At 44.3% G+C, this 13,717-nt stretch overlaps 1 protein-coding gene across 4 annotated transcripts in view; it reads right to left on the bottom strand.

Annotated features, from left to right (window-relative positions):
* The window catches only part of LOC310875082 (zinc finger MIZ domain-containing protein 1-like), a 235,131-nt gene that overhangs the window by 60,218 nt on the left and 161,196 nt on the right, over positions 1-13,717 (bottom strand). For all 4 annotated transcript variants that reach the window (XM_083788135.1, XM_083788138.1, XM_083788136.1 and 1 more), the window contains one exon: positions 12,314-12,419. In XM_083788135.1, coding sequence (XP_083644261.1) covers positions 12,314-12,419 — 106 coding nt within the window. The remainder of the gene's footprint in view (positions 1-12,313; positions 12,420-13,717) is intronic.

Here is a 13,717-nt window from a genome sequence, read left to right as displayed (position 1 = left end):
GGAGTTAGGCGTTTTCTCCTGGACAGCAACGATATAATTTAGTAGGTTGCCAGAAAAATATTAAGCAACATTTTATTATTTTTGGCTGTCTGGGGAGAGAAAGCGAGGCCAATCCAAAATCTTTCCTTTCATCTTGTTTAGTTATTTTGACAGGCAGGAGGCTTTTAAGATGCCGGTGCTGTTGGGCTCCGACCAGCCCGAACACGACCTGCAGGAGCCGGTTTAGTTTCGGGAGGCTTTGGCCTCCTCCTCCTCGTCAACGAGAGAATCCTAACAATTAAGCAATACATGGGATTGTGGCCAACACTTTTCTGTAGTTAAACATTTTATTTTTAGACCGTAAATCGTCAGCACAGTGACGTGTGTTTTTTTCCCTCTCCCCACCCTGCATCCCCAGTCGGGACATTCCGCATTTCAGCAAATAACTGTACAACATAACATATTATTTCCCACCCAAAAAAGGTTAGTTAGTATTAACCCATTTAGGATGGGAACCCCCCTTTTGGTGTTTTAAGCATTATGTTATACTTCAGCTGTTGAAAAATAGCAGATCTACAAGCTCATAGGAGCGCTGCATCGAGTGCCGCGCTACGAGCTTGTAGATCTGCTATTTTTGAAAAATCGTGAAAATGTGGCACAAATCTTTGATGTTTTTAACTCAAATCTTGGCTTCTATTCTGGGGGGTCCCTGGAAAAACATATTTTCAGGCAGGGGTCTGCGGCCAAATACAGATAATTTTGGGGGTCCTTGACATGAAAAAGGTTGAGCACCACTGACATAGAAAGGTAGGTTTTTCAGAAAACTTTTAAGATTTAGAAGATTTTCTTTTAGAATCGGCCTCAAGTCTAAGGAGGTAAGGGCCTGTTGGCAGCTTTTCATACAGCATGTTCCAGTAAGGTAGCGCTAAAGACATAGCTGTCAGACATTTTTATCGAGCGGTGGAGAAAGGTCTTCTCTTCGACACAACACAGTGGTCAAATCCCCGCTTGCATGCACGCACACACACACGCACACGCACACACACACACACACACACACGCACACGCACACACGCACACACGCGCACACACACAGGCCTTCAGGGAGATTCCTCCTCCCCAGAGCTTTCTCGACTGAAACAGTTCTCCTCTCCCTCCCTTTCTCTCTCTCTCTCTCTGTCTCTCTCTGCTCAGTGTGTGCTTTTGGAACTCGCAGACATGGCTGTGGCTTTTCCTAAATAGAAAAACAGCAGGGTTGACTTGAAACGTTGTTGGTGGCCATGACCATGTTTGCATATCAGCAGTGGTTTTCGGGACCGCCGGCGAACATGACAACATGGAGGCTGAAGACATAGTCGTCATACTTGCGTGTGTACCGTTTAGTAATCTGACCATTAAAGCTCCATTTGGGGGAATTCATTGGAATGCCGGGGTTTCTGGCGGTTTGCTCGTGAACAACATCATGGGAAAGTTTTAGTTTTGCGACGGTGTCGCCGCCGTGCGTCGAGAACAGCCGATCTACGCACTCCCAACACGCCACAAGTCACGTGACTAAACGTCTTTAGTCTAGACTCTAAATGTCTCTACGACTCTAAGTGGCTTCTAAACTTTTCGCGATGTAACGTGCTGTGAGCTTGTAGATCTGCTATTTTCACTACTTAAAAGTATTTCTTTTTTACACCCCTCTGAGTCAAGACAGAGTGTGGAAGCGGGTCGAGACCAACACCGACTGGAGGCGAGACCAGATTATTATTATTTTATAAATAGGTGTAGAAAACACTGTGAGAGCAGGCAGGCACATCAGCTGCGCTCGATAGCTGTCTATAAGTGCCAGACAGCTCTCTGAAAATGTTAATGGCCTTCTCATAATAGGCATGCATGGACACAATAAAATGATTCCATTGTAGGTCTGCAATCTTTGAAAAATCGAAGAACAACTGACATAGAAACATAGCTTTTTCAGAAAACTGTCAGGATGTAGAAGACATTTTTAGAATCTGATCTCAGGTCAGAATGGGTTAAAAGCAGCATTATGTAAGTCCAATCTGTACGATAGATAACACAATATAACGTATACTATCCTTGCTCTTATATTGAGACATTTAGATGGTGTCTGCACCTAGCCACAGGATCTGACACGCATTTTGACCTGATGATCAAGATTCAATTTATCCTGTGATCAAGCAGGCTGGCTCTATTAGCTCAATGGTATTTCTTTTAGTTTTTTTAATGTCAGAACTTGCGCTGGAAATCGGATTTAAATCCAGGGTAGAGCAGGAAAGTTAGATATAGTGCAGCTCCAAGTAACAAACTACGAGTACTTCTTCCAGCTCTGCTCTGCCGATAGCAAACACCACAGAGTATAAATACAGAGCAGAACATGCCATAAGGGGTATTTAGCCTGTCTGGACCACTGGATGACTGTCTTTGACCTTGATTATTATGTCAAAGTTGAGCACAGGCGGAGGCACCGACAGACTGGAGTCCTCAACCTCAATGCTGGAGTCATAGTGTACAGATACACACCTGGTCTAATGGAGTCCTCAACCTCACTGCTGGAGTCATAGTGTACAGATACACACCTGGTCTAATGGAGTCCTCAACCTCACTGCTGGAGTCATAGTGTACAGATACACACCTGGTCTAATGGAGTCCTCAACCTCACTGCTTGAGTCATAGTGTACAGATACACACCTGGTTTAATTCAGTATGACTCGTCCTACAATTGAAAGCTGTCGGTAGTAGTGGTAATAGTGGTTAATAATAATGTGTTTTTGTAAGTTTGGAATGCCTAGTAGTAGAAATGTAGTGGAGTCAATCAGTACATTTGTCTACTGTATGTATGTAGTGGAGTGACAATCATAATCTAATGTAACATGAAATGAAAAACGTTGTGTGGCCTTATTGCGGTGTAGTTCTGTGTGACAACAAACCCCCCCGTGGTGTATTTATCCTAACAGAGTGACTGAACCCCCCCCGTTCTTTGACAGTGTGGTGCTGTGTCTTTGCCCTGTGCTTGAGACAGTCCCAACTAATGACAGGTTTAAAAAAGAAAAAAGCAGGCTAATCCCATTCAAAGAAGGGGTCACAACTAGGGCGGGGTGACCCTCCCCTCCCCCGCACGCACGACGCAGCACTCTCGCCTTCATTGTGGGCCACCTGCAAAAAGACTATAGTGACAGAATGGGAGACTATAGTAACCCAGCCTTAGGGGATTATTGTTATAAAGTGATCATAAGTATACGTAGTACATTTGGCAGTTCATTGTGGAGTCAGTGCACAATGAAGTGTTCAGCGTGTGGAAGTGGACTTGAGTAAAAGTAGAGATACGTGTTATTGTTCTCTGAACATCGTTGCACCTCCGCAATGATGTCCTGACTTTACAAAGACGTGTCGGGGACACATTTTTATGGGTCCAATTATTTTTAGTTTTTAATTATTAATTATTATTGTTATTATTATTATTTCAAAACGTTTTAAAAAAACATTCCAAAAATTCTTTCTTGAATTTTCAGTGATTTTGTGAAGAAATAAAAAGATGAAATTCTATAAATTATAAAATACTAATGTTTAAAGCTATAAGCAATAATACCATATGTCAACATTTTAATTACCCTTTTTTTGAGTGGTGCAACCACTCCAAGGAACAGCAATGTCCGTGTTAACTGTGACTATGTATGTGTATACGTATGTATGACTATGAGTACCAGTAGGGGAAAAAGTGGCGCTGTTGTGCCAGAAAGAGCCTGCTAATGAGAGAGAGAGAGAGAGAGGGGCGGGGGAGGGGAGTTGCACCACTCAGTTCACATGGGTGTGATTTTTTGTATTCAGACAGCCAGCAATGGGTAAAACGCTCCCAAAAAATGTGTTATCCTTTAAGAATGTATCTTCAGATGGTAGATTCCACTCCCTCCACTGGTGTCTGATTCCACCTAGAGTACAGACAGTTCTCTAAATCCAATCTCACAGCAAAATTACATGAAGTCACTTCAATAAATCTCTGACTTGCATAAACAAAATGTCAAACGGATTTAAATTAATACTAAGCGACGGTGGCTTGGTAATTACAACAGTACAAAAACATCCACAGAAGAAATCTATCACGGTGAAATTAAGCAACACATTTCCCCCGACAGACACAAGTGCCACACAGCCGTGCCGTCATTATTAACCACTTGAACCCCAGCATCCATATTCTACTTCTGAGGGGAACATCTGCCAATAATAGCAGATCTACGTACTTGTAGATCGGCTATTTTTTGGGGGCAAAGAGTTTTAGTATAGACGGAAGAAATGTGCAACTCCGGTCCATTTCACTAATAACCCATTGTGGGCAGGAACCCGTTTTGGTGTTTTTTTTAACTAAGCATTATTTAGCTATTAAAAAATAGCAGATCTACAAGCTCGTAGCGCGCCACCGAGTGGCGCGCTACGAGCTTGTAGGTCTGCTATTTTTGAAAAATCGTGAAAATGTGGCACAAATCTTTGAATATATATTCTTTCAGAAGACCTTTTATACTCTGGGATAACACAGAGTTTAAGTGCACGGCTGAGAGGCCACGGTGTGATTTCTCAGAGCTTTGCACTGCTAAGCTTGTCGTTTCCGACAAATAAAAAAAAGAACAAAGGAGGTGCCTGGAAAAGCAACATAAGGCGTCTGGTAATGAATTGATTTGTCATAATATAGCCCCGGGCCGCTTTCTGCCGCTGACTTGATTGTGAACATTGATTTCCTACAGCCTGAAACGAGCTCTCTGCCTCAGCACAGCTTCCTACAGCCTGAAACGAGCTCTCTGCCTCAGCACAGCTTCCTACAGCCTGAAACGAGCTCTCTGCCTCAGCACAGCTTCCTACAGCCTGAGACGAGCTCTCTGCCTCAGCACAGCTTCCTACAGCCTGAAACCAGCTCTCTGCCTCAGCACAGCTTCCTACAGCCTGAAACGAGCTCTCTGCCTCAGCACAGCTTCCTACAGCCTGAGACGAGCTCTCTGCCTCAGCACAGCTTCCTACAGCCTGGAACCAGCTCTCTGCCTCAGCACAGCTTCCTACAGCCTGAAACCAGCTCTCTGCCTCAGCACAGCTTCCTACAGCCTGAGACGAGCTCTCTGCCTCAGCACAGCTTCCTACAGCCTGAAACCAGCTCTCTGCCTCAGCACAGCTTCCCCTCCACTCGCCTACAGCCTGAAATGAGCTCTCTGCCTCAGCACAGCTTCCCCTCCGCTCGCCTTCCTACAGCCTGAAATGAGCTCTCTGCCTCAGCACAGCTTCCCCTCCGCTCGCCTTCCTACAGCCTGAAATGAGCTCTCTGCCTCAGCACAGCTTCCCCTCCGCTCGCCTTCCTACAGCCTGAAATGAGCTCTCTGCCTCAGCACAGCTTCCCCTCCGCTCGCCTTCCTACAGCCTGAAACCAGCTCTCTGCCTCAGCACAGCTTCCTACAGCCTGAAACCAGCTCTCTGCCTCAGCACAGCTTGCCCTCCGCTCGCCTTCCTACAGCCTGAAATGAGCTCTCTGCCTCAGCACAGCTTCCCCTCCGCTCGCTTTCCACACCGTGCTCGCTCGGGGGTGAAACTCACTAGACATCAGTGTTGATTTCCTTGACTAAAGGCCTATATTATTCATGGTCCAGTTTTAGGCGATAACGTGGTTTAGTAAAAACAGAGAGATGTGTTTGGGTGAGTCCCTCACCACCGCGGTGTGACGTCACGGTGGTCACCTCATCATCTAAAACTGGAGTATGAATTGAATAGGCCTTAAAACTACTAACAAAATCGACTGCCTTTTTCAAACATTTCAATATGGAGACACGAGTCTTCTGCCCAACAGCGACGTTATGCAACAACGATCTACAGTTGAACTTTGGCCTGGATGACATCCAAGGAAACCTGGCAGACATGGCTCTAAATGAATTATTGTTTAAACAACATTATGCAAAGGCCACTGTATTCAATTAAAAAACTGAATTCACCTCCCCTCCCTTCACATTCCAGCCTCTCTGCAGCGCTGCAGCTATCTGTCTGCCCCTTCTCCACTTGATTTGTTCTCGCTGCTAAGAGAAGTGATGTATTTCACAATCTGATTGCTTTTAGAGTACTTGTAGCGACAGTACAAGGTAAAAATGTTTGAGTGAAAATTGTTGAGAAAAAAAAACTACAAAAGTATTGGCATCGAAATATGAATATACGACTTCTCCAGAAGTTAAAAAAAAAAGTGTCAAAATCTTTTGAAAATAACATATCTAACGTGTTACAAGGCGTGTTGCGAGCTTGTAGTTATAGGTATGTTTGAACAGACAAATATGGCTTAACTGGTTAACTATTAAAGTTTAATGATCTATATCTGCAAACTGTCTCGTGACTAACGTTGTCAAGTGGAGTACAAAGTGCAGTATTTGCCTCAGAGATGTAGTGGAGTAGAAGTAAAAAAGGTATTGAAAGGTGGACACGCTCAAGTGAAGTAAAAGCACTTTTTACTTATAGGTACAGTAAATTAATGCTCAAAGTTATTTTTCCACCGCAGTTTGTTCTCTGCTAGCTTTTCTTAAGACAGCTCCAAAAGGCTGCTGGGTGAATGGACAGACAGACATTGACTCGCCCGCCTGCCCGCCTGCCCGCCTGCCCGCCTGCCTGCCTGCCTGCCTGCCTGCCTGCCTGCCTGCCTGCCTGCCTGCCTGCCTGCCTGCCTGCCTGTCTGTCTGTCTGTCTGCCTGCCTGCCTGCCTGCCTGCCTGCCTGTCTGTCTGTCTGTCTGCCTGCCTGCCTGTCTCCTGGTTGTTGGATTGGATGGCCGACCTGGTGCCGCCATCCATCCATCCAGGCCGCGTCATGTGATTCCCTCCCCTCTAGTCGCCCAGGCAACGGGCCCTGCTGGATGTCAGGGAGTGGGGGGCCTTCCCCTGGGGCCCCCACTCGGCCGTGGGAGGCTTGTTTAAGAGCCGTACGTCTCCCTAGCTGCCAGTGTGCAGACTGCCAGCGTGCATGGCTCTCTCTCTCTCTGTCTTAGCAGCACACTCCTCGTCTGGGGCCCGGTGTTGCCATGTCTGCTTATTATAAGCAACTTTGGGATTGTTTTTCTGTAAAGTTGCTTGCAAATATTCGTAGTTGCGGGTTGCGGTTTTTTTGGGCTTGTTTCTAAAGTGTAGTTGCTTATTAAGGCTTGTTTTCTAATGTCGCTTAAACCATCGCCATTATCACACATTTTCATGGCAAGTATCTCCAGATTAATGTATTTGTCCAACTAGGACCCTACACCCTTTTACATTTAAAAACTATTCTGTGCCAGGAACCCCCATACAAGTGTTAAAATGTTTCAAAGAATATTCAACATTTTGTCACATTTCTTCTTTGCCATGATTGTTGAAAATAGCCTAGTCAGGCTTCTAATTTTGGTCTCGTTTTCATAGAGCTGGTTGCTTTATTTCTCTCACACAATCTGGCAACACTGCTGGGGCCTCTCTCTGCACTGTGGCAGAGAGTGGGAGCCTTCGCAGAAGAATGCAGACTGTGTTGTAGTGGTCTCTATTGACGCTATCTCCCTTTCTTTGGCTTTTTTTTCTCTCTCTCTCTCTCTCTCCCCCTCCAAACATTACTGCACTATTCCATGCAGCGCCTAATCTTAACTAAAGATGTATTAAACAACCACACCAAAACCCATGTCTAAACTTAACAATATTAACAGTGCCTAATCTTATCTGAGATGTAATCATTTAAAACCACTCCAAGCAGCATGCAAGCGCGTGTTGCCTAAACGTATAACCACATTAACAGTGCTCAGCCTTAACTCTTTCTTGTCTTAAAGGGGCCATTTCACCACTGGAAGAAACTGCAATCACACTCAATAGTAATAGTATTTTTTGTAGTAGACAACAGTAGTACAATTTGAAATTTGCACACAATAATGAAGTCTGTGTGTGTGTTGATTGACTATAGGGTTTGACTGGATTGTTGAATTCCTACAATGACCATAATACTTTGGTGCACTTGTGGAGAGGGGAGACACCCCATGTGGGCTGTCTTACAGAGACAACATGTTAGTCCAGGAAGTAAGTGAGACCACATTTTCATTTTTTCATTTATCTAAAAAAACACATATTACACACATAAAAAAACCCAGGAAAGTGTTTTTTGTGTAGGCTACTAATCATCATTAAAATAAGATCTGGTTGCAAATGGGGTGAAGTGGCCCTTTAAGTCAGTGGTTCCCAAACGCTTTCATGTCAAGGACCCCCAAATTGATACTAGTTAGCCCCACGGACCCCCATTTGAAGAGATATGCCACGGACCCCCATAAGAGAAGATTTTTATTACAACTCTAACAGTGATTCTCAACCATTTTAATTTCAAGGACCCCCAGTTTGACATGCATTAGTCTACGGACCCCAATTTGGCATTTCTATCTCTGAGACCTCAATTTATATTGTAAAATCTATGTTAATTTAACTCTGAGAGTGTACAAATGGATCCGAATGGACCCGTTAACAGGTCCATTTGGTTCTATTTGTACACTCTCAGTTAAATGACACTCTCAGAGTTACATACCCATAAGATTCCATTTAGGTATCATTTAGCTGGGGACCCCCTGGAACTCCCTCAAGGACCCCTGGGGGTCCCCGGGCCCCACTTTGGGAACCACGGCTTTAAGTAACACAGTCCTTGTCGGGGGCCTCTAACTGTGACACTCCCACAATGTTGGAGCCTTTGCACAAGAATGCACACTCTCTACAGTGGTTTCCATTGACGCTCTACCTCCCTCTCTTTGGCTTGACCTCTCTCTCTCTCTCTCTCTCTCTCTCTCTCTCTCTGTCTCTCTCAACCCCCCCCCCCCCCCCCCCGTTACAAGTAATAGTCCGGAATTCAAAATGTACTTAAGTAAATGTACAAAGGTATTGGCGTCAAAATGCACTTGAAGTACCAAAAGTAAAAGTACTCATTGTGCAGAATGTCCCGTTTCAAGTTTTCAAATGTGTTACAAATCTTCTGAAAATAGCCAAAATGAAGTGGTAAATGTATGTGTGGTAATATTAATGTATGTTTTGTAATATTAATGAAAATATATAAAGTAGGCTAACTAGTAAGTAAAGTTTTCAATACATAGTAGTGGAGTAAAAGTATTTACAGTATTTGGATCTGAGGTGTATAGTGGAGTGGAAGTAGAAGAAAAAAGTTTTGGAAATTGATAATACTCCAACAAAGTAAACTTTAAAACCACTGCCTTTTTACAGCAATGTGCTGCAAGTCTCTCATCTGACTGCTAAACCACTCACAGTGTTTATGCACATACATAATCGACCATGAAATACGGCCCTGGATGCTGTCTGGACCGGAGCGCTCTGCTCGGGTTCAGAGCTAACGCAGTTTGCTATGCTGCTGCAGGAAATTATTCACATGGAATCAATCAGCAATCTGATCAAAATCCCACGAGTCACTGCGTGAGATTTGATATGGAATCATCAACCATCGGATCATTTAGAAGACCAACGTAATTGGAGAGAGAGAGAGAGAGAGAGAGAGAGAGAGAGAGAGAGAGAGAGAGATAGGATATGAGATTCCTCTCCCAGGGCTTACATGGAACCAACATGGAACGGAAGCAATATCGCATGCATTTGAAGGCTCGTACCACCATGAAAATAAATCACACCCCGTGCAAAGTATAGCGGTGCCTTTGATGAGTTCACTACCGCCTTATGCTGCTTATTACCGACTCCCTATACTGCCTTATGCACCCTTATTGACTTTTGACCAGTTGCTAATCGGTTGCAGGTGTTCGTGCTACAGTATGTACATGCGGTACATGACGCACATAGAGTACTGCGCAAACACACAGAGTCACTTGTAGACGAGGCTGTAGCACCTTCTCAAAACATGACGAGTATGAATCATAGAACGGGACACAATGAGTGAAAGATTGAAATGGTGGTGTGTACAGTCCAGTATGATGAGCATGGATGTCATGTCCTGGTAGGGCATGTGTTCCTTAACTTGGGACCGACCCATTGTTGGTTCCCGCAACCATTAGTAAATATCCTCTTTTTTCCATGTTTCTTTTGATTTCAAAAAGGATAATTCAGAAATGAATTATCTTTCCAGGATAATTCAGAAATGAATTATCTTTCCAAAAGAATGTAAAACACAAAAAATAAAATACTACTACTACTAATAAGAAGAAGAAGACACATTGTGTGTTGTAAAACAAAAAGCCAAATAAGTTTAGGGATAAGGCAGTGAAGGCACTGCCAGGCGAAAATAGCCTGGTATCTTTTGGGTGTTGAGCTGAAAGGTTCAGGAACCCCATGGCCTAGCAGGCTAGCACTGCTGCAGCAGAACACTCACTCAGCAAAACAGACTCTCCTCTTAACCCAAGACAGGTGGAAACTGCAAATCAAAAACCGTTGAAGGACTACAAAATATTCCAGCACGTAAACCGCGGTTATCTTCTGAGCCTCTGACAGTCGATACGTCTTCATTGCCGTCATGCCACGGCACGCTCTTCTTAGTTACCCCCTGGCTTGATTACAACAAATAGCAGCCGACAAGCGCCTAAAAGAATCCATCACTAGACCCTGGACGTCGCCACTGCATTAAAATAAACCACAAACCCAACGTCAGTCAGGCAGATATTATTCTAAAGGCTTTCTCTGCAACAAACCCAGGATTTTATTCAGCGCATATCAGTCTTCGACCGAGAAAGCAAAACAAATTGGGCTGTGGGGTCTTTAGCGTTGAACCCTTTGTGCAGCTCCACAGTAAGGTCGGTGCGATAATAATAAATTATACTGAAAGAAATGGAGAAACTCTTTATCGCTGCCATATGACTAAAAGTAGTGCAGTATTTCAAGGTACATATTGTATCTGTTTTAAATGCCTGTGCTGGTAGGGCCTCTACTCTGACGTTAATACAGCTAAATGAAATATGTGTACAATAATGCGAGGTCAGGACTACTGCTGGGCTTAAACGTTTTGTTATAGAGCCAAACAAACTCTGAGGCAAACTTTATTGGAACCTCAGTTAGAACTCAGCGCGTGACTTTACCGTACAGTATATGTCTCTAAAAACACAGTCAGCATTCGCGGGAAAATTCCAGGTTAATTGAACTCTGGGAGGGTATGAATGGACGGACAAGAAGAGTCCCTCTGATTTCCAGGGGTAGCTTTAGTTACCGACATACTTTTGGTCCGACTGACATTAGACCGACAACCTAACTCAAACCCTAACCTAGCCATAACCGCAAGCATGTTCGACCGCATGGGCTCTGGCAGAGCAACTACACAAGCCTCAACAAGTGGTAACTGTACTATTCCCAGGTGTAACAACTCATTCAGACAGCTTCTCAGTAAAGGGGGCAAACCTTTGGAACTCCTTGCCTAAAACTAGAGACGGACGGTAACGTGTTCTACAGAGGACTCAAACTATGGTTCTAAAACTAGAGACGGACGGTAACGTGTTCTACAGAGGACTCAAACTATGGTTCTAAAACTAGAGACGGACGGTAACGTGTTCTACAGAGGACTCAAACTATGGTTCTAAAACTAGAGACGGACGGTAACGTGTTCTACAGAGGACTCAAACTATGGTTCTAAAACTAGAGACGGACGGTAACGTGTTCTACAGAGGACTCAAACTATGGTTCTAAAACTAGAGACGGACGGTAACGTGTTCTACAGAGGACTCAAACTATGGTTCTAAAACTAGAGACGGACGGTAACGTGTTCTACAGAGGACTCAAACTATGGTTCTAAAACTAGAGACGGACGGTAACGTGTTCTACAGAGGACTCAAACTATGGTTCTAAAACTAGAGACGGACGGTAACGTGTTCTACAGAGGACTCAAACTATGGTTGAAATCAAATCAACTGTGCCCACATGTATAGTGTCTGACTGGTAACCTGAGTGATTGGGTTTACCTTTGTTTCGTAGGTTAATGTAATGGTTATTGTAATTCTGTTGTAAAATATTATTAGTATATATTCCTTTTCTTAAACTTGATTGGGTTTTTTTAAACTAAAAGTGATACCATATTTTTAGAAAAGTCTCCTGTGGACAGGTGGTGAAAATTAGCACGTGTACAAATTGTACAATGGTACGCAATGAGCAACGTGGTTGTGATGTCCATATCAAATAAGTGAACATAAACATGAACATGTCCGACCGTTTCCGCATGTCAGACCTTTGGCGTGTCGGATCTGTGCGTGCGTCCCATTTCCAGTTGGTTGGATGTTTGTGTGTGTGTGTGTATAATCAGACATGGCCACTTTTCCACAGCCGATGGAGGCCTGCATCCATCATGTCCAGATGGAGGAAGACAGACAGAGAACATGAGGGATAAAGATCTGCTCTTACCTGCTGATTTTGGAGTGAACTTGTCCCTGTTGGCAGCACACACGGCCAGGAGCCGATAGCCCAGGTCCAGGTCATAGCCTTGCTGCGCGGCTACACGGCTTACCACCTAGAACACGCACGCACGCACGCACACACGCACACACACCCTCACACACACACACACACACACACACACACACACACACACACACACACACACACACACACACACACGCGCACACACGCACACACCAGTCAGCGTCCATTTGCTGTTGTGTAAAACTATGCCAAAATACGTTATTAATTAGCCTTTGTTGAGCTGCAAATTCAGCACCACTTAAACCCTCTATACTCGATTAAAAACAGACCTGTAAAACGCACATTTGGTACGCCATTAGTTCACTCTACACAAATCAATTCACAAAAAAATAGCCTACAGCGCATTGTGAGCTTGTAGATCTGCTATTTTTGGTAAGACCATCCAGCCAACATGGGTGACAGACAGACAGACAGACAGACAGACAGAAAGACAGACGGCGTGCCTGTGGAGCCAGGGTGCAACAACGCCATGTCCTACTGAGAGGAGGAAGCATTAAGTGAAAGCCTCTACATGCCACAGGAGGGCCCTGTAAATCAGCCTTAAGTGGCACACGTTGGGCTGTGATTTAGCAGTGCCATTATCTGCTCAAAGAGGCCTCCTCCTCCTCCTCCTCCTCCGAACATCCGCCTGACCTCAAGGACATGTTATAGCCAGGGCCCCCCCTGTCCTGCCCCGTACCCACGCAGCCTCCTCCTGCATGGTCATTCATACAAGCGGGCTTCTTAAAGACGTAGTGAAACGAAAAATACAATTTAATTAGATGCCAAAACAATGGCCATGAAAAGCCACGAAAACGTGCTGCTTGATGACGAAACACGGCCCGAAATAATCTTGATTTCATTCACCTGTTTTGATTCCAAATTGCTGCACGTTCCTCCAAACACAGCTGATTTTGATTACAGAACTCAGTGATGAAAATAGGCTGCATCCTGCATTCTTAGACTCACTACATTGAGAAAGGACACAGTCATGTCACCCTCCGGGGGTCCTGGGATGCATCAGTGTACTCAGTACTGTACTCAGTACTGTACTCTAACGTCGTTGAAGTAGGACTCATAAAATGTCCCTGGGACCCATCTAAAAGACCCATTACATTGAAATCCAATTTACATCACTGAGAACTACTCTGTTTTTAATCTCATTCAAGATGACATCCAGACAGTGTACCTATTACTCATTTTAAATGTAATACAGCATGCTAAAATATCTATCTGGAAACCTTATAGGTTAGAAATAAGCCACGCTGTACTGTCGTAGCAAACCAGCTGAGCCGGCCGTCTGTCTCTCATTTTGTAAACAAAAAAACTCCACGCGGATGTAAAAAG

Source organism: Protomyctophum parallelum, assembly GCF_964188405.1.
Source record: "Protomyctophum parallelum genome assembly, chromosome: 17".
In the NCBI taxonomy this organism is placed as follows: domain Eukaryota; kingdom Metazoa; phylum Chordata; class Actinopteri; order Myctophiformes; family Myctophidae; genus Protomyctophum; species Protomyctophum parallelum.
The sequence above is the reverse complement of the archived record's forward strand: the minus strand, read 5'-3'. Positions and strand labels throughout refer to the sequence as shown.